The sequence below is a fragment of the Poromitra crassiceps genome (genome assembly GCF_964638095.1).
Source record: "Poromitra crassiceps genome assembly, chromosome: 18".
NCBI lineage: Eukaryota > Metazoa > Chordata > Actinopteri > Beryciformes > Melamphaidae > Poromitra > Poromitra crassiceps.
Window position 1 is genome coordinate 11,524,379 of NC_139636.1, and position 21,184 is coordinate 11,545,562.

Genomic DNA, 21,184 nt, shown 5'->3' on the forward strand with positions numbered 1-21,184 from the left:
TGTGGCCACAACCCCCTTCCTCTCGTGGTAAATTTGTTAAGTATAAATTATTTATTGACTTTATAAAGAATAAAGTATCTTGCCCAAGTGTCCTTGCCAAAAAGTGAGCCGTTTGCCATGTACCAAAAAGTTGCCTGCCAAAAAGTGGTTGCTTAAATGTCTCCTCCTTCTTTCTCCAGGCTCTCCTCTCCTCCTTTTCGCTAACCGGCGTGACGTGCGGCTGGTGGATGCGGAAGGCGTGCGAGGCGAGTCGGCCGTCGTGGTCGGCGACCTGGAGGATGCAGCGGCCGTGGACTTCCTGTACTCGGAGGGCCTGATCTTCTGGACTGACGTCAGCGAAGAGGCCATCAAACAGACCCACTGGAACCAGTCATCCAACTGTAAGGCTGCCTACTGTGTGGTGGCTGTTTAGTCTCTCATTTACTGACTGTAACATCAACTGCCTAGTGCCTACTGTGTGCTGGCTGTTTAGTCTCTCATTTACTGACTGTAACATCAGCTGCCTACTGTGTGCTGGCTGTTTAGTCTCTCATTTACTGACTGTAATAGCATCAAACAGACTAGAGCCCAGGCGATACTGGATTTTTGGGGCCGATGCCAATACCGATATTAGGGAGTAAAAAAAAATCCGATATCGATATCATCATATCTCTGCTGTTACTGTATCCTCAGTATTGTATCTTATCTTATATGGAATCCTGTTCATTCCCCTTTACTACGCTGTCTCATTTTTTATTCCATGCAACCCATATTGGCAACCACTGATCTAGATTTTCTTATTTAGTGCTACATTAGGGCTGCACGATTATTGTCAAAATGATAATCCCGATTCTTTGATCAATATTGAGATCACGATTATTTAACAGGATTACTCTTTGACTTTGGGAACATCATGCATTTACTGAAGTTAAAAAACAACAACACTGGATTTCTTTGAACTGCCATCATCTTCTACCAAGTAAGGTTTAAACCTAAACCCACTACGAGGGAAAGGGGTGTGCTGGATTTAATACACAAGACAAAATGAGAGCAATGTTGCTAATGTGACATGTTTTATCTTGATTTTCTTGTTTTCATGATTGTGGGAAGCCAAAATCTTGATCCCGATTAATATTCGATTAATTGTGCAGCCCTATATACTACATATTATTCCATTCAAAGCTCTCTGGCTCCTGAATATAATACTGTCTCTGCTAACAGTGCTAATGTGTTGTCTGTGTTAGCTCTGAAAGAGGCTCTGGGATCCGGTCAGAGCGTGGTCGTGTCGGGATTGGACAGCCCTGACGGGCTGGCCTGTGATTGGCTGGGCAGGAAGCTCTACTGGACCGACTCAGAGACCAATCGGATCGAGGTGTCCAACCTGGACGGGACCTCCAGGAAGGTGCTGTTCTGGCTGGACCTGGACCAGCCCCGGGCCATCGCTCTCAACCCTGCTCACCGGTAAGCACAAACACTATACACACATACACACGCGCGCAGGGTGATTTTTGCCCCTCGATAATGGTTTTTAGGGGCATTCTGAAATTTCTTATGGGTTATCTTACTGGCTTCCATGTAATGTGACTCAAGCACTAAAATCGAATATTTGTCCAGTGTAGTGATAATTTCTGGTATTGAGATTCACAGCCTCACATGTTATGGAAATTCTAGTATGAGTCTGATAAGAATCAATCCAGGGCTTCCCACATACGACCAGTGTATCGATCAATTCTACAATCAATATGTAATCAATCAAACGGCATGATATGGATGACATCATCAGAGAGAGGTGGCAGCCACAGACTCCTCCACTGATAGACATGTGTCTTTGTTTGTGTGAGGAAGCCCCAGTCCAGCACCCTGCATATTTATAGCCCATACCTCAGCCATGCTTCCTGTGGGACAGTGGGTATATAAGAGAGAGAGAGGAGACAGGAGACAGGAGACAAAGGAGAGGAGGGGGGTCAAAGAACAACTTAGCCACAGTTTAATATTAAATAACCTGAATAGGAATGTGGAGAGAGAGGAAGAGATGACTTGCTTGCTGGAGTTTCCTGCCTCTGTGCTTTTAAAGAGCATGGTGCAGGTTGGAGAGCACATTGCATTAATATGTGGGACTGGGATGTAACAATAGGTTTCTCTCCCCCTGCTGTACAGCAGCTAGGCTGGGTGAGTGATGTCATAAGTGTTATATGCCCAGATGGCTTTTTATTGAGCACATGCATTAGGATGCCACCTTTTTCTCCATATTTCTGCCGTGGGGATATGTTTTATTTATTTATTTATTTGTTCTTTTGGGGTATTTTCATAGGAATCTTGAGCCCGACATGCAAATCCATAAATTGTTTGAACCTGAACCATGCTCTTTAACCTTTGACCTCCCTGCTCCCATACTGTCAACTTTTTGGATAGCCAGTGTGTGCGTCAGTGGAAACAATGTCCCCCAGGAAAACCTTGTTGCTCCTTAGATGATAGATTTAGCGTTGAGGATATATTTTAGTCTTGTTTTGTTTGAATAGAGTCCAGCAGAACAGTTTGTATGCTGTGTGTGTTTCAGCACTGAAAATGACTCACACTAGATGTGAACTTCAGACCAGCATGTCTGTCGTCACTGATTAACACCAGGAAACAACAGCTTTAAACAACGTTCAACTCTCACTCAATCTGAAGCTGTCTTGTAAAACAGACGCAAATGTCTTCTGATTGTGGAGAGATGGGAAAAGTACACACATTCTTTACTTAAGTAGAAGTACAGATACTTGTGTAAAAAATGACTCGTAAAAGTAGAAGTACTGATTCAATTTGTTTACTCAAGTAAAAAGTAAAAAAGTACAGGCTCTGAAATGTAATAAAGTATAAAAGCAAAAAGGTATTTCCACCATCTGTTTCTGTGCAAAGCTAACTGAAACTCACATGTAATTCATATTACGGTACTATAATTCGAAGACTATTAAACTTAAAAGATCCCCTCCAAACACGTTTTAACATGTATACAAACTCTACTTTGATTACGGTAATAATTTGTTGATATGGTTTTTCCACAAAAAGTTCAAGTATCTCATTAAAATCCTTAAAATTACATCTACTCCTTCTCCCAGTTAGGTTACATTGTTGATGTGATGTGACACACTACTACACTAGAGAGACAGACAGAGAGACAGAGAGAGAGAGACAAGTGGTGGTCGAGCGACCTAGAGTGTCCATAAAGAGAGGGAGGGCGTGAAAGCTGGGAGAGCTAGAGACGAGAGAGACAGACACACTTTTTTTAACGCCATGCATTCAAACTAAAGTAACGAGGCTGTTTTGAAGATGTAAGGAGTAGAAAGTACAGATATAATTGTGTTAAAATGTAGGGAGTAAAAAAAAAATACTCTTAATTTCGTAAAGTACAGATACCTGGAAATTCTACTTAAGTACAAATACTTTGTTACTTCCCATCCCATGTTCCCAGCTCTAGTTTGTATATGTTTGAAGGTTCGAGTCCTACTTAGTCATTCAAAGTGGATGGCTTTATGGACGCCTGTAGCCTAGTGGCCTCAAACCGTGCCAAAGTCACTAAATCCCCAACCGCAAATAAATCACTCCCTTTTGCTGTTGCTTCCACAGGATGGCCCCAGCGTATAGTGTCAACAGTTGTGTTGAGCAGGCCAAGACAGCCCGTCAGCTGTGAGGAAGGTTAGATTACAAACATGTCCGTCTAACACTTAGACAGATCAGGATAAGCACAGGGTGTGTCTCTGTTTAGAGTAGCCTGCATCCTCTGTCCTCTGGCCGCTCGCTAGCTCGCCTGTGATGCGTGCGCGGAGGACCGATGACGTTCACTGCTGAGGGAATGGAGAGAGAGAGAGGGAGAGAGACTATGTGAGAGAGTAGGCGTAGTGTAGCGGGAGGAGAGGTTGTGCTGGTGGAGAGTGGGGAGGTAGTGGTTTTGTGCTTTTGCTAACCTTGCCTTGAGAGACACGTGTTCTGTGGTACCTAAAGAGTTAAATAGAGTAGCGTAACTTTGTCCTAACTCCTAAGTCGCTCACTCGCTGTTATTGTGCTGAGTCGCCACGCACTTCCTGCTCTTTTCGTGATTGTGGGATTTTCATTTCAGTGAACGCCAGCTAGTGTTGTGGAACGTACTTTAGACACGGCCATTTAAATGTCCAAATACTAGTGTAGGGAAGTGACGTTGATGAGAGAAAGAATCGATTGCTAATGCCTTAACGGCATTATTTATGTTAGCATGACGCCAGGTGATCGGCTCAGGGCTAGCCTAGCGCACTGCTAAAAAGCATCCTTTTCCCAACTCTGGTAAAACTCCAAATCCCAAAAATGGACAAATCCAAAGTGAATGATTGAAACGATATGTCGCTATAAGGATAAGAAGTTACACTTGACTTTTCCATCACTAAACTGGTTGTAAACATGACATGGTCATAACAGTTGCTAACCGTAGCATGTCCAACTTCGGACAATAGCAGAAAGAGTGAAATCAACACATACAACAATCTGACAACAGCCGTAGATGGAAGAGACAGCCGAGATGAAAGAACATTTGTTGTCGTTGAACGACACACATATCCATCACACATCATGATCACAGTCATATTGTAGGGCAATTCGTTCTCAAAATAAAATGGTGTTATCTTTGTTTCCTTGGAAATACACGGGATCTGATTAATAACTGGCAAACAATCAGTCACGTCAGTAGTCTCCTATGTTTACTACTCCAGCAAGTAGGCCGAACCTTAGTAACGACCTAGTCGTCTAGACACTTTTTAGTATACGTTATTGGCATGACTGCTGGATGAACAACATGGACAAATAAGTTGACATTATTTGAAGTGAGATTTATTACAAAAAGACGAAGAAGAAATCTAACGTGCAGCTTTGCCTCCACCATCTGTCTTTGTCTCTCTTCTTCACGCTTTGCTTTCTTGCTCTATAATTGTTGTTTCAACATCACTGGCCAAAGGAATGCAGATCCACACACACACACACACACACACACACACACACACACACACGCACACGCACACGCACACGCAGCATTTAATAAGGCAATATTGGTTGTGTGACAGGGTGATTCATTGTGCTTCACATCAATATGTCACTGTTGATTCTCCTCAGCCAGAGCCAAGCCAGTGGATCAGTGGGCTAAGACCCAGATGCCGTACGGTACTGTAGACGACGCAGGTTCAAACTCACCTCGTCTGGATACTGGGCCCATTTTTTGAAACAGATTTATACACAAACAAAAAGTGAAGATGGTGGGAAAGAGATAGAAAATAGCATTGGGAAAGAATGAGTAAAAATCTGGAAGAAATGTCAAAGACAGGATAGAAAGAATGACATGGAAAGAAAAAAGACAAAAAGAAGGGAAGGCATTTTTTTTTAGATGTGTAGAAAGAAGAAAGAGTTGGTTATCGTGATATGATTTTGTCCAGATTTCCATGACTTCTCACAGTTGCTCAACAGTTGAGCAGGCAAGCGAGCTGCGTGAGCACTGCACAGTTTGCAAGGCACGCCACACATGAGCGTGTGCAGCACACAATATTTTTAGTCTGTATAGTAGCTAGAGAGAAAACAGTGAAGCGACCATTCTTCTACATTGTTTAATTGTGTGAACTTCTTGTAAATAAAATAACGTTTAAAATGTGTACTAATGTACTGTACTGTCTCTCTTCCTGTCTGTTGTGTTTCCAGCTACATGTATTGGACAGACTGGGGGGAGGAGCCCAGGATAGAGCGAGCTGGCATGGACGGCAGCAACAGGTACTGTTATACCATTGAATCCTTTAGCAAGGGAACCGGAAGTGCATGACTAGCTGTGCTTTGTTGGCTTACAAAAAGACGTCATCCCTGCCGTACTCTATTCGATTAGGTCTGCACAATCAATCACAAACTTCTAATCTCCAAATCATGAGAGGGGCTACAGTTATTAACAAATCTACACATCATAGCTCCAAATGAAATATGAGATGATCTTCTCTGTGTTGCCTACAGGAAGGTGATCGTGGAGGTGGATATCTACTGGCCCAACGGGCTGACCATCGATCTGCACGAGCAGAAGTTGTACTGGGCAGACGCCAAGCTCAGCTTCATCCACAGAGCCAACCTGGACGGCTCTGCACGGTATGGAGCTGTGTGTGTGTTTGTGTTTGTGTTTGTGTTGTTAATTAAATCGAAATTGGAGACACACACCCAGCTTATGACCAGGTGATCGGGGGACGGTGGGTGCAATTGACCTATCGCTAAGCCACGCCCCGAACGCAGACGAGCCAATCACAGCGCGTGTAGCTCCGCAATACACTCGGACAACCGGAGCCGAGAGCTCCATAGAGAAGCAGAAGAGAAGCAGAAGAAATCGGGATTCTCCTCTGGTTTTATGGTGTTTCATACAGTTATAAGTAGAAAGAAATGGTCAAACGATGTGCATGGGGGTAAATGCAACATTACGAGGTATCCTGGGAGGCCAGGCAATGGATAATAAGAAACTAGTAAATGTAGATCCACTCTCACACCCACAATGATGCTGCTGTTTGGACGTTAAATCTGCAATCGTGGTGACAGCGAGATGATGAGTCTTCTCCCTCATTTGCCTTCCGTGATCCAAAGGTATCATGAAATCATCACAATGAATGTGAGGTAGTCTAAAGAGAAAACATGATGGAAAAAGTGGTCTGCTGTAGGCTATGCCTCTCCTGATCTGCTACACCCATGCGTGTGTGCTGTTGCCTCGCTATGAAAAACATCGACACTAAGTTTCTTGATCATACAGAGGTAGGCCTACATAAAATAGATTGCCAGGCGCCACTCTTCAATTTGGCATATATATAATCCACGGAGAGGTTACTCAAGTGAATAAAATGTAAATTCTGGATGTCAGTCGCCTGTTATCCCCACTGGTTATCTTCTGTCTTCTGTCTTCTGTCTTCCTTCGTTAAAAGTGCATGTTTGGTTAAAGATTCGCTAAAGCCGTTTCCATGCACTTAATCGCATTTCTTTTTATCGATAGCTTTAAAGTCCCTGGAAACCAAAATCCACAAAAACGTTCTAACTATGTTATTTAGGGTCTTATGTTAGTAATTTTGTGCCTCCGAAATTATTATACATTACTTTCAACCCAAAGCCTTAAAATCGCCACTTTTCTACAAGATTCTACAAAGTACTTCCTCATTGAAGACAGCAGTGCGCGAGGTGCTAAAACGCAGGAGCTTATGACGTCATAAGCTCTATATAACCTTTGTACACGCGCGCAATCCGCACCCACCTATGGCAAGTCCGTTCTTTGCCCCCAGTGACAGCGCTCCCTCGCTGTCCGTCTCCTCTGTGTGCGGTCTGCCAAGCACTATGCTTGTGAGATTAGCAAGGTGTCGGGTTTCAGGCCATTCTCTCTCTCTCTCTCTCTCTCTCTCTCTCTCTAGAGAGAGAGAGAGAGAGAGAGAGAGAGAGACAGAGCCGCGGAGCAACGCGCGAACACACACACACTCAGAGAATGGCCTGAAACCCGACACCTCTCTCTCTCTCTCTCTCTAGAGAGAGAGAGAGAGAGAGAGAGAGAGAGACAGAGCCGCGGAGCAACGCGCGAACACACACACTCACACACACACACACACACACGGTGTGTGCACTCATCTCTCTTTCTCCGTTTCCCTCCCCCCTCTCTCTCGCGCTCTCCGAGAGACAGAAATTTCCCTGCTGTAGATGGGACACGCCCACACATTCCGCGGGAGAAAGTACACTCTAAAAAATAATGAAATCTCATGAGTTTTGCCATGGCTGTCAAACCTAAATTTATATACTTTGCGACGTTCATCATCGTTCAAATTCGGCTGGTGGCTTATTAACATAGGATCCTGTGATGTGATGAACTCAAAATGCTAAATAATAAAGAAATATTTCTGGTTTCCAGGGACTTTAAATGTTGTACATCGCCCTCCATGGCAGAGTGAAGTACTTTATGATGGCTTCTAGACAATATCAGGCCTCAAAAAGTTGTTTAGAGCCTCTTGGGATATAACTTTGACAGTGACGGCTGCCATTTATTCTAGTCAGCGTGCCCTGCGTTTGTCCGAGTGAGGACGGGGGGGTGGGGCTTAGCGATAGGTCAATTGGCGACAAAAACCGTGTTCCCACTTGATAAAAAGCTGTCAGGGTCAGTGGTTTAGTTTAGGGTTTAAAGTGGAGATGAAATGGGTCTCAGAGGGTCTGTGTGGGGTATTCCGACTGAAACAGGGTAGAGAGGCAGGACATAGCCGTGTGGAGAAGTTTGATTTGACCGTTGGAAAGGGGGCATGTCTGGGATTAGGGACTGGAGTTGACGTTGGCCAATCCTGGGGTTTGAATGCTGTGTAGGACGGATGGATCCTACTCAATGAATGGATGGATCCCACTGGATTTGGGGGCAGATTGCAGAACAAGCCCGCACCACAACATCATGTCTTTTACCAGACAAATCTGAACCCTACCGTTCACGTGTCAATAACAATCTATGTACAAACACAACAGAATGTAAATACAGCGCTGTGGAGTGCGTAGTCGCTGGCTGCCTCCAGGAGCAGCAGCAGCACTCTGCCGGGGGAGGGGGGCTGGCTGCCCACCTTGAAATGTCCGCCGAACCACGGTAAATAACGATATTCCTGGAATGAGAGGAGAGTTAACGAGCCAGTTACATGTACTATGTCCTTTTGCATTCCACATAATGTTGCACATTAATGTTATATACTTATTGGCCAACATTTATGGGCTAGAAAAGTCTGCCCATTTAGGCACTAGGCAGCCATCTTGCCTGCTCAGAATTTTCTCCGTGCCATGAAGATTGATTGACAGCTGTCGTGTCATATGATTGGTTGAAATTGTGTAGAAATATGATAGTACTGTACTACCTCATGTCAGCAAACTGTAGATGATTGTTATGAATGAGCTCTTGATGAATGAAATTTAGATGTGGAAAAAATGTGATGAAAAACCCAAGAAAGATTTTTTGCATTGTCAAATAGGTGCACTGTATAACCAGGGATATGATCTAAAATAGAAAAAAATCGTCATATGAAATGCGGTAGGGTTGTGCAGTTAATCAAAATTTTTATCGCAATGAAAATCAGGGGGAAAAAAATCGTTTTTTCAACTTCAATAAATGCATGATGTTGCCATCGTCAGTTAAATAATCGTGATCTCAATATGAGTCAAAATCATGATTATGATTTTTGCCATCATCGACACAGACACACACACACACACACACACACACACACACACACACACACAGACACACACACACACACACACACACACAGAGACCCCCTACCGAAGCACCGAAGATCAGCATGAAACTTTTCACCCTGTTTAAGTCAACAAGAGAGAGAGAGAGGGAGGGAGTATGATGGAGCTGTCCAACGTAAACAGAGCTGTGGTGCCTGTGGAGGCCCCAGTCAAAACACACACTGCCCTCCCCCCACACACACACTCCCAAAGCGCCTCTCTCTCTCAGCTCCAACACCCTCTCCTTCCCTCCCTCAGTCCATCCCTCATCTCTCTCTCTCTCTCTCTCTCTCTCACACATGCCTTTCATCCTCTCTCCATCCAGCCTCCTCTCATCCTCTCTCTCTCCATCCAGCCTCCTCTCATCCCCTCTCTCTCCATCCAGCCCTCCTCCTCTCTCATCCTCTCTCTCTCTTCTTCCAGCCGCCATCCTCTCATCCTCTCAGCTGCCTGCTTATATTTGGGACATTTATCCAGATAGACTTTCAATGAAGGCAACATCACGGGTACTTGGCCGTGATTGGGCAGCTCCCTTGGAGGCGAGTCTGGCGCACTTTGGTCGCACTCCAGAGTAGGTCCATGTCAACCGTGGCTCGGCACGGCTTGGGGCACATAAAAAGATGTAGTGGACAGTGGAAACCTAAATCGGCGCTGTATGGCATGGCTTGGTGTGGCCAAAGATGTCAGTGGAAAAGCCCTATTACACACACACACACACACACACACACACACACACACACACACACACATTTACACATGCACACACTTACACACATGCACTGGTACACACACGCACACTTAACATACGTGCATTGTTACACACGCGCACATTTGCAAGCACACATTTACACACGCGCACAAACTGAACAGTGGAATCTGGAATTACTTATGTTTTTTTATACCTTAAACACTGTTACACACACACACACACACACACACACACACACACACACACACACACACACACACACACACACACACACACACACAGAGCGAGAGACAGAGGACTAAAATCATGATTGATGAAAGCAAGTTTCTGCTGTATTGATATTCTAAACACAAGCCTCCCTGATCCTGTCCAATTGTGTGTGTGTGTGTGTGTGTGTGTGTGTGTGTGTGCCTGAAATGTGTTTATAAAATGTGTTTTAGCCCTGAAGGAATTACACACACACACACGCGCGCACGCACACACACGCACACACATCTTCTTGTCCTTCATGTTTAAGTCATGTTAGTAAATGGTATGGATGCACGATGATATAGGCACGCCGTCGGTGCCGGCTGTTAAAGGCTTTAAAATGAAATATCGCCATCGGCCCAAAGCAAACATTGATATGACGATAACATTACGCTGAAATTCTGGCCAAATGCTCGATGCTTGACTAAATTTAGTTAGTTAGTTGTCTTATTTTGCCCAGTAAATGTGTACATTTTGCAGAGCATTGTATTTTATGTCTGCATCTGCTTGATGTTCTCAGAAGTTAGCTGGGGAAAAAAATTGTGCATATATTGGTATCGCAATCGGCCAAAAGAGTTGGGAAATATCAGCATATCGGATATCTGCAAAAAAAATCCAATGTGGTGCCTACCTGGTGGTGCGTTTGGACATGGGCTGCGCTGCGCTCTGGCGGCTGCGCACTCCTCTTCCAATCGTGCACCAGCCATAAGGGCACACGGCAACATTTTTCCCCGCTTTCCTGGGAAACGGGAGATGGGTTGGATGGCAATTCCCAGGAATCGCGTTTCCCGGGATTAAACCCTAGCAGGGACATTACTGCTCCTGGTTTTGAGTGTTTAAACTGGTAAAGTGTCAAAAAGGCCTCCCTTGCTTCCATTCTGAAGGTGCGTTTGTTTTGTCCTGCTCTGCAGTGAGACGGTGGTGGAGGGAACCCTGACCCATCCTTTCGCGCTGACGCTGTCTGAAGAGACGTTATACTGGACGGACTGGCAGACGCGCTCCATCCACGCCTGCAACAAGCACAGCGGAGACAAGACCAGAGAGATCCTGAGTGGCATCTACTCTCCTATGGACATCCAGGTCCTGGGCCCACAAAGACAGCCTTACAGTAAGAAGACAGTGTGTGTTGGTGTCGTGTGCTGTGTTTGTCAGGGTTCCCACGCTCATGGAAAACCTGCAAAAGTCGTGGAATTTCAAAATCTCTTTTTGCAGGCCTGGAAAATTCATGGGATTTGGTTTTCCCAAACCCCCCGCCCGCCTCCAGTCAGCTTTCACATTAGAAATGTGACACACATATGGGCAGACATACGTATTTACACACTCCCATACAATAGGTGGCGATATGCACATAGTTGGCTTGCGATCCACCAATAAACACAAAGAAGAAGAGTAGGCTACATTTCAACATTTGCTAAGTGGATTATGTGGATACTATTGGAGTGGACAACCAGTTTATCTGTCTCTGTGTGTGTGTCTCTCTCTCTCTCTCTCTCTCTCTCTCTCTCTCTCTCTCTCTCTCTCTCTCTCTCTCTCTGTCTCTCTCTCTCTGTCTCTCTGTCATTGTGGCTGCAGTCCTGACTCCCTGTGGTGAGAACAACGGAGGCTGCAGTCACCTGTGCCTGCTGTCTCCTGTCCAGCCTTTCTACAGCTGTGCCTGTCCCACCGGAGTCCAGCTCAAACCCGACGGCAAGACGTGCAAGCCAGGTACGATCCCTGTCACACCCACATCACACATTAGTACAGCACCCATACAGTCCAACAAATAAATGGGCCGTCTACGTAGTGCACCGGTAGATTCCCCAGCCTACCAACACGAGGGTCGCACGTTCAAACCCCCATGTTACCTCTGGCTTGGTCGGGCATCCATATAGGCACAATTGGCTGTGTCTGCGGGTGGGAAGCAGGTTTAAGGGTATGTGTCCTGGTCGCTTCCCTAGCATCTCCTCTAGTGGACCTCGCTACGACCACACGCGACATCCTGCCGGTGAAACTGCTCTCTGTCAGGTGAAAAGAAGCGGCTGGTGACTGCACATGTATCGGAGGAAGCATGAGCTAATCTACAACTCTCCCCAGATCGGCAGAGGGGGCGGAGCAACGACCGGGACAGCAGGGGGAATTGGACAAGTAGAATTGGGGAGAAAACGGGGTGGAAATCTGCAAAAACTTGGTAAAAAAAGAAAAAGAAATGCACTTTACGAGCAGCGGGGGATATAAACTGACTGGCCGCCATATTGATTCCCACGATAACAAAACAATAGTTCCTTATTCTGCTGCCACAAAAAACAAAGCACTGCCATTGTGTGTGTGTGTGTGTGTGTGTGTGTGTGTGTGTGTGTGTGTGTGTCCGTCCGTCCATTAGTTTGAATTAAGGATGCCTTCCAATCCAATCACTTAGCCACTGTAGACAAACAACCCAACAATACTCTATTGTCTCCGCCTCCTGTTTCTGTGTGAAAATGAGTGAGCGTCCATGTTTCTAATTTGTTGTGCTTGGCTGGTTAAATTGAAGGCGTTTGTTATTGTGGTTGCAGCAGCAGCAGAGCGTGTGTGTGTGTGTGTGTGTGTGTGTGTGTGTGTGTGTGTGTGTGTGTGTGCATGTGCGTGCTTGCGTCGGGGGTCTTTAACGACTTGTTTCTCAAGTGAAGTGGAGCGAGGAGAAGTGTGGAAGCACAGGCGCCCTGCTTCCTTCTCCCCCTTCGTTTAGTCCTCCCTCGCTCCAGTCGTTTAGCTAACGAGCTGACCGTTCTGAATGTCACATCTGATTGGAGGCCGGGGCTGATGGATGCCAGATTCTGATTGGTTGCGAGGCTGTCGCTGGCAAGAGGGGAAAAGATAACATTATTCACAGAACTAGTTCTCAATTAATTTTTACGTTTGAAGTTTTAATTGCAGTGGGACTTAAAAATAAAGGCTAAATAAATAAATACAAGTTTATGTAGAAACATAATGCATTTTTCCATAGTACTGTTCTTGTCTTCGGAGCAAATAACATCCTTTAACATCTTCAGCTCTGTTGTTTCTGATGTACATCATCACAATACAGTAAGTGAATTGAATTGTGAGAGAAAGAGAGAGAGAGAAAGGCACTTTGAACTGCTCTAAATGTGAGATCTTACAGTTAAACAGAGGTGTGTGAGAGAACAAGAAAACCAGCTTAATTGTCTCCCAGGAGGTGAGTTTGGCTCCTCTTTTAAATGGGAGCCAACAGCCAAACGGTGTGTAGGATCCTGCAGAACCCCGGGCCTTCACCAGAGAGCCAAACTGATCCAACTCACAAGCAATACTTCTCCAATCTGCAAATGTAGCTGTTCTGATAAACCCATAATGACCTGAGCTTTGATACCTTAGTTAACACCTCTGCTTATTGTTTAGTGGAGGAGCCTTGCATTATCTTCTGTTTTATTAGGCATAACCTACACACACACACACACACTCTATCTTTTTTTTTATTCCCCACAAAAAATGCAAGCATTCATTTAGGTTTACTTCAAATAATTGAATACCTGCCCACACAACATTTTTGGGGGCTCCCTATTTTTTCTGCTGCTGTGCTCCTGATTGGTAATTTCTCCCGTTAATTTCCAGATTTCATAGTGATACAAATCAAATGGCTGTCGCGGGCTCGTTCTTAAAGCTAGAGCAACGTTTCTTGGTATCATATGAAACTAGAAGACCTGCTGTAAGGCATGCTAGCTTGTCGGGAAGGGAGCTAAATAACACAAAGATAAGCAAAATCTGGGCGAGTGAAAAACAATATTCAAAAGGGGTCCCTTGACCTTTCACCTCAAGATTTCTGAATGAAAATGGGTTCTATTGGCACCCTTGAGTCTCCCCTTTACAGATAAGGTAGCATTTTTACGATAGGGTAGCGCAAGCATTTCTGTCGACATGGCAGCATAATTCAACAGAACAATGGATCACATCACTGACAGAGATTTGACCGACCTGCATTTGCCGATACCCCGGAACTCTCTTGTCTTTTCGACTACCTAATGTTGGCAGGGATGTAATTGTCACTGAAAGATCAACTCTAACTCACCTCTTCCTTATGTCATTTCTCTGTCTTGTCCAGGAGCTGAGCAGGTTTTGCTTTTGGCCCGGCGGACCGACCTCAGGAGAATCTCACTGGACCTGCCAGACTTCACCGACATAGTACTACAGGTACACACACCTAAAACCATCCCTAAAATCACACACGTCCCTAAAAGCAATTCTGTTAAGATTGTATTGCCGTCTCATCTTTCCACCAAATAATAGAAAAGTATCGATAATGTATCTATCTATCTATCTATCTATCTATCTATCTATCTATCTATCTATCTATCTATCTATCTATCTATCTATCTATCTATCTATTTATAAAGATATCAATATCAATAAAAGTGAACGATCCCCATCCCTACTTGCAGGTGGATGACATTCGCCACGCCATAGCCATAGACTACGACCCGGTGGAAGGGTACGTCTACTGGACGGACGACGAGGTGAAGGCCATCCGGCGATCCCGCATCGACGGCCAAGACGCCATGACGCTGGTCACCACCGAGGTCAACCACCCCGACGGCATCGCTGTGGACTGGGTGGCCCGCAACCTGTACTGGACCGACACCGGCACTGACCGCATCGAGGTACGTCAGACATTTGGAGTGGGTTTCAACTTTAATGTCGACTTAGCTTGATATAAACTCTTCAAACAAGTTTGGAAACTTGTGTTTGGTTGATCATCTCTCTGCTGTTTACTGTACCCTCAGCATTGTACCTTAGCCTCTAATGTCTCATTTGTAAGGATCCTGTCCTGCATTTGCGGGATGAGCAGAAATTGGTCTATAAGAATAACCTTGAAAATGACGGATACACTTTGTATGTGAATTTCCCATCTTGGTTCATTGAATGGTCAAGTGAGGCTTCGTACTGTTTGGTAAATGTTAGTCTCTCTCAGGCCTCTACGGTTCACTCTGCAGGCAGCTCATTCCCGTGCCAGCTAAGCTAACTAAGATGGAGTGATTCTTAATTAGGAAACAAAAGGCATCTCAGTCAACAAAAGAAAAAAGTGGGTGTGAACAAATTGGTTGGGGGCAATAAAATGTGCTCCGAGGGGTGTTTAATATTGAACTGTGTCGTTTGGTGCGCTAGGTAACCAAGCTTAATGTGTCGTTTGGTACGCTAGGTAACCAGGCTAAATGGAACCTTCCGCAAAATCTTGATCTCTGAAAACCTGGATGAACCCAGAGCTATCGTCCTGGACCCTGTTAATGGGTAAGTGTGTGTGTGTGTGTGTGTGTGTGCATGTATGCGTGCGTGCGTGTATGCGTGCGTGTGTTGCATGTGTGTGTGTGGACAGACTGGTCTTTCTCACTGTGTTGCTGTCTCTCTCTCTCTTAGCTTCATGTACTGGACAGACTGGGGTGAGCGCCCCAAGATCGAGCGGGCCAACCTGGACGGTTCAGACCGGCTGGTTCTGCTGAACAGCTCTCTGGGTTGGCCCAATGGGCTGGCTATAGACCACGCTGCAGGGAAACTGTACTGGGGAGATGCCAAGACTGACAAGATAGAGGTAGGTGCAGGAACTGGCAACAACAAGCTCATGTCTGTTTTGAGCCTATCAGTCTATAATGGCGTCTTCACACTATTCTGCTTTTACATAGACAAAGCTGCCCGTCTGTTTCCATACTGAGCATCTGTAGTAGCTATAAACGTAGAAAGGTAAATGGAGAGCTTGTGCGTGCCTGTGTTTAATAGTGAGCCTAGCAGAGGAATGTATGTTATATAATACCTGGATAGACACACGCTCCTTTTCTTCTCGCTCTACCATTGTTTTAGTATAGGAGGAATCAGCGTGACATCACAACAACAAAAACCAACGGCCGCTTGCCACTACAGCAGTTAACTAGCATGAGTTGTGCCAAACAAACGTTAATGTCTGAAAAAGTATACATCACATCGCTTATATTTTGACTTTGTGAGTGAGAGCAGAAGTCGCTAAAGGGTCTGATGTATGTAGTGTTAAAGTTGTGTGAACTGTCGCCGTTTTGTGTGGATTTTTAAGTACCGCCTGCTAGAGTGAGACACACTCAAGGCTGGCTCCCATTACAAAGGCTGAAAAGAGCATTACAACATAAACTGTGATTTCTCAAACAGTACAAAAGCTGAATTAAAGCTGAATTGAGGTGATAGAGATAGAGTCCTAAAAGTGGTGACTTGTTTCAAGTTTAAATGGAGTGTCTAGCTTAAAGTATGAAGGAGCAGTTCGAGTTCAAAGAGGACATGGTTTCACATTGAACTGCTGTTTAATAGAGTTTGGTCTGATAATGTTTTTCCACTGACACAGTCACATTTTATTTTAGCCACTTTACACACTGCCAACTGTTGCTGAAGTCAAATAGCTGAGTAGTAGTCTATTGTGTGTTCACTTCCAATGTGTTGAGACAAGAGGAACACAGAGAAAAGGAGATGTTTGTTGTTTTTGAACATTTAGCTTCGCTGTACCAGAGACTGTTTAGAAGAGCGAGATGGTCCAATGCCAGTCACTTCCTGTCTTTGTGTCACGTGGGTTTTGCCACTGCCACGCCCCTTTTGCCACATTATCTTCTGAACATTCTGACACTAAAATAAAAAAAATTCAGACAGACAGATCAGGAGAAAATTAACTTTGTTTGAGACCGGTCTCTGTCTCAGCAACACACTTTCGTGAGATTTGGCAACGCTATCTTGACGGTAGCTAACTTTAGCAGCTAGCGATTAGCTAAAACTACGTGTGAAGTTCGCAGATGTAGTAGCTAAATCTCTCCATGGAAAAATGGTCTCAGGGGGAGAGGTGACCAGTGACCACGCCCATTTAGCAGACCGGAAGAGTTACCATTTCATACAGTACCATTGGCACATAGGATGTAATGCGTCATCTTGATAGTGTATAAAGTACCTTGGCAGCCACAACCGGCTCACTGCTTGGCATGATACCCGCCACAAAACATCCCCAACGTCATTGAAAAGCCAATGTGAGGATTTAGGTCCAAACACACTGTGTCACAGACAGACTCAGACAGATAGTAGAATGTATCTTATGTGTGTTTATTGGTAGTTTAATGTGAAAATGTGCATTTTGCACATCCTCATTGCGGGTGATTGTGTGTGGATCAGTGCCCAAATAAAATTTTATTTGAAACTATTTGAATTGAGGCTGTAACGAGAAAGTTGGGAATGGTAAGAAAAAATGCTTTTCAGATGTTTTTTCCTGATTTTGTTGCATTATTGTTTTGGTTGTCCTCACTGTGATTTGGTGGTTGTTGCTGCTGCGCCGTCTGCAGAGCTGGACTGGTTTAGCAGCGTCTACCTTGTTTTCACAGCAGAGAGAGAGAGAGACGGAGAAAGAGAGTGTGAGAGAGAGAGAGAAGAAAAGAGAAAGAAATAACAGAAATGTGAATGCCCGGGCTTTCTGGCTGAATGCTTACCAATTGAAAGGGGGAGGTGTCTCTCTCTCTCTCTCTCTCTCTCTCTCTCTCTGTCAGGGTGAAAGGACTCTCTCTCTCTCAAAGGGCTTTTTTCCCCACTTTTCAGGCTTTTTTTCTCTTGTTGAAAAGAAATTGCTTCTGGGTGTGAAGACGTTTGTATTGTGCATCTGCCTGTGTGCGTGCGTGCGTGTGTGTGTGTGTGTGTGTGTGTGTGTGTGTGTGTGTGTGTGTGCATGCGAGCGAGCGTATGTGTGTGTGGCTGATGTTGTTCTACATGTATGTAGGCTTAGGCTAAAATGTGCGTATTCACAGCCTAGTTAAAGCTTGAAGAAAAAGTGTTAATAACCGAGTGTAACCCAGTTATTATTGTTACTTCAGTGTTTACAATTGAACCCTAAACCTAAACTATTGAATACATGTAAATCCCATGTCAGGGTTCAAATAGCCAATATAATTTTGATGGCCAATAGATATTTTCGACCTGAAGCCGCCGATAGTCAATAGATTGTCAATATCATTTAAATTTGACCATTTTCATACCAGAAAATTCTAAGTATTCTGTATTGTTTTCCTGTCAGTGTGAACAGCTTCTGAAACAACATTTAGACCATAGAACTGCAAAACTCTTGAATTGAAAAGCACAATAGTAATAAATCGGAATGTTCCTAAGGGACTAACTCTAGTCTAAATGTTAAATGTAGACTACGGTAGTTGACTAGCCTAGTCTCTTTCTCCCTCTTTCCTTTTTTCTACGTCTGTTTTCAAGTCTTTTTAAAGAAATCTGACTCCCCCTCTACGACCTCGTCACCCCCCCGCCACAGCAGAGAAAAAACCCTCTGAAGTTACCGCACACACCCCCTCCTTTCAAAAGGAGTGTGTGTGTGTGTGTGTGTGTGTGTGTGTGTGTGCGTGCGTGCGTGCGTACGTGCGTGCGTGCGTGTGTGCGTGCGTGCGAGTGTTGGCTGCTTTGACTGATGTGTTGCTTTCTCTGCACATACACACACACACACAAAACGGCTGCTTTGTTGTGTGATTATGCAGATTGACCGTGCGTAGCGCCATTCAGCTACACTGTGCAGCCATATGGTATCTGCATGTGTGTGAGAGAGAGAGAGAGAGGGGGAGAGAGAGAGAGAGAGAGAGGGAGGGGTGGAGTTTAGAGAGCATGGAGGTGTGTGTATACTGGAATGTTCCTGGTTGATGGAGGCCAGCAGCACCTTGTTTCAATCTTCCTGACTGTGTTGTCTTGTTAATTATCGCAGATACCAATAACCGATATTAACATTGCTTTTAGGGCCGATAACCGATATTTAGCGAAGTCGATATGATGTGTATAAAAACAAGTTTCTATGATAATCCAATTTTGTACATACTGAAAAACACATGTAAACACTGTGAATTTGATAAAGACATGCATTTCTTTTTTCCAAAACATTTGGAAAAGCCCATAAATCATAGATTTACCAAATTCCAAATTACCAAAATGATCGATACCGATAACGATATTAACATTCCTGTTGTTTTGCTGATAACGATACATTAATATACGATATATTAAAAAATGACTAACATCGGCCGATAGGATATGATTGCCGCTATAATCGTAGTGCATCCCTACTTGTTTCCATAACCATCCAGTTCAGTTAGTCGCCTTAACAAAATATCTTGTCTGTCATTTGAACACAGGTAATAATAGATTTTATGACTAAAATGACAGACAGACCAATATGGCGGCCCCCATCGCCTCTGCTGTCAGTTTAATAGACACCAGTAACACCAGTAAGCAGAGGTGTTTGTTTAGTTTCCTGTCCTGAGAGTCTCCAGTGTGGATCCTCCAGTCCAGCAGAGAGCAGCTTCACTCCAGAGGCTCCTGGATGATTGTAGCTCAGGTCCAGCTCTGGGATGGAAGGGGTTTGGAGCTCAGAGCTGAGGTCAGAGAAGCACAGCCTTCCTCTGTCAGCAGACTGCATGCACGTCAACAAGAAAGTGGAACACAACCTCATTCCAGCTAAACTGAGAAGTCCCTCTAACAACATCATACTGCTTGTTTTGGCTATACTTCCCAAGTATAGTGTAGAGATGAAACGGCATGAACATTTCATATCACGATTATAGTGATTAACATTATCACAGTTATAACTTATCACGCTAATAATTACTATTGAAATGTGCTGAAAATGTTCCAAAAGTTAAAGTACGGATACACTCGCTGCAATCATTTCACCAAGGCTGCACGTCTGCTTCTGGGAGACTGTTGCTTACTCTGATTATGATAATGAATGAACATTTCAAATGGTATGGTTACCGTAAGGGAATTTTATTACAGCTGATCATTAAACCAGTTATTGTTTCATCCGTAGTAAACTGTTGAAAAGAAGCTGCATCACTTGGCCAACCATCTAACAAATAAACCATGGTAGGGCTGGGCAATAGATCCACATTATATGGATATGATATGAGACTACATATCTTCTTAGATTTTGGATGTTGTCTTTTCCTGCTTTTAAAGGCTGCATTACAGTAGTAAAGTGATGTCATTTTCTGAAGTTAGCAGACTGTTCTAGCTCTTCTATTATTTGTCTAACCCCTAACCCTTAGTCATTATATCCACATTACTGATGATTATTTATCAAACATCTCATTGTGTCGATATATTTAGTGAAAGCACCAATAGTCAGGGAAGGTAACCCTTTCTTTGCATTTTATTTTGATCACACTTTTTTTAATCAAAGTGCTTGTTACAACAACTGAACATTTAGCCAACTTCATAGGAAGAAAACAAGATAAGATATATACAAGATATACTGTACTGTATCATCGTTCAGCCGAAAAATAGCAAGATATGATTTTTAGTCCATATAACCCAGCCCTAAGCCATGCGATATGCGGACAACAAACTCTTCCGGACTTTCTGTCTTTGAATGCTTGTATTGAGACAAAGCTATGGTTCCACTCCTGATAGCTGCCTGGCAGACGGTGCGTAGCCGAGAAGATCAATATAGATTTAGAGAAAAGATTGAAATCAAGTTTTTGTTTGAACGTGGGCCTCCAAGCGGCTCCCTGCTTTGTCCCCCTCTCAGGCCCGTGAAAGACCATTTGAGATGGCTTTATAACACGCCAAACCAGGGCCTCCTTTTAAAACACTGGCAACCAGAGGAAGACACACACACACACACACACACACACACACACACACACACTCCCAATTCCCTGTAGAACCAGCAAGCAAACGAAGTTGTCCAGAAGTGAGACAAATTAAACTAGGGTTAGACGAATATATCAGGCTGATGATATTGGCCTTTTAATAACCAAATGAAGTCAAGTTGAATATGTCCTGATGATGCTGTTCTAATAACTAATGACATCTGCACAAAACATTTAGAAGAGCTAGCTATCCCCAAAGAAATAATAGGTGGTGATTGGCTGCCAAGCCTGGAGCAGGTGGATTAAAGGTGCATTAGACATTGTGACATCATCAGTGACATCACAATTGCTCAAGTGACCATCACGACTGAGGACATCATTGAGTGCTCGAGTGACATCACTGATG

At 44.2% G+C, this 21,184-nt stretch overlaps 1 protein-coding gene across 1 annotated transcript in view; it reads left to right on the forward strand.

Moving 5' to 3' along the window:
* Positions 1-1,315: 1,315 nt before the first annotated feature.
* The window catches only part of lrp5 (low density lipoprotein receptor-related protein 5), a gene marked incomplete at its 3' end in the record, with an annotated part of 50,741 nt that continues 30,872 nt past the window's right edge, over positions 1,316-21,184 (forward strand). Inside the window, exons 1-9 of the mRNA XM_083654240.1 lie at positions 1,316-1,440; positions 5,671-5,739; positions 5,971-6,099; positions 11,098-11,294; positions 11,759-11,890; positions 14,259-14,347; positions 14,596-14,814; positions 15,354-15,442; positions 15,569-15,740. Of these exons, the coding sequence (XP_083510366.1) occupies positions 5,675-5,739; positions 5,971-6,099; positions 11,098-11,294; positions 11,759-11,890; positions 14,259-14,347; positions 14,596-14,814; positions 15,354-15,442; positions 15,569-15,740 (1,092 nt within the window). The 5' untranslated portion in view covers positions 1,316-1,440; positions 5,671-5,674. The remainder of the gene's footprint in view (positions 1,441-5,670; positions 5,740-5,970; positions 6,100-11,097; positions 11,295-11,758; positions 11,891-14,258; positions 14,348-14,595; positions 14,815-15,353; positions 15,443-15,568; positions 15,741-21,184) is intronic.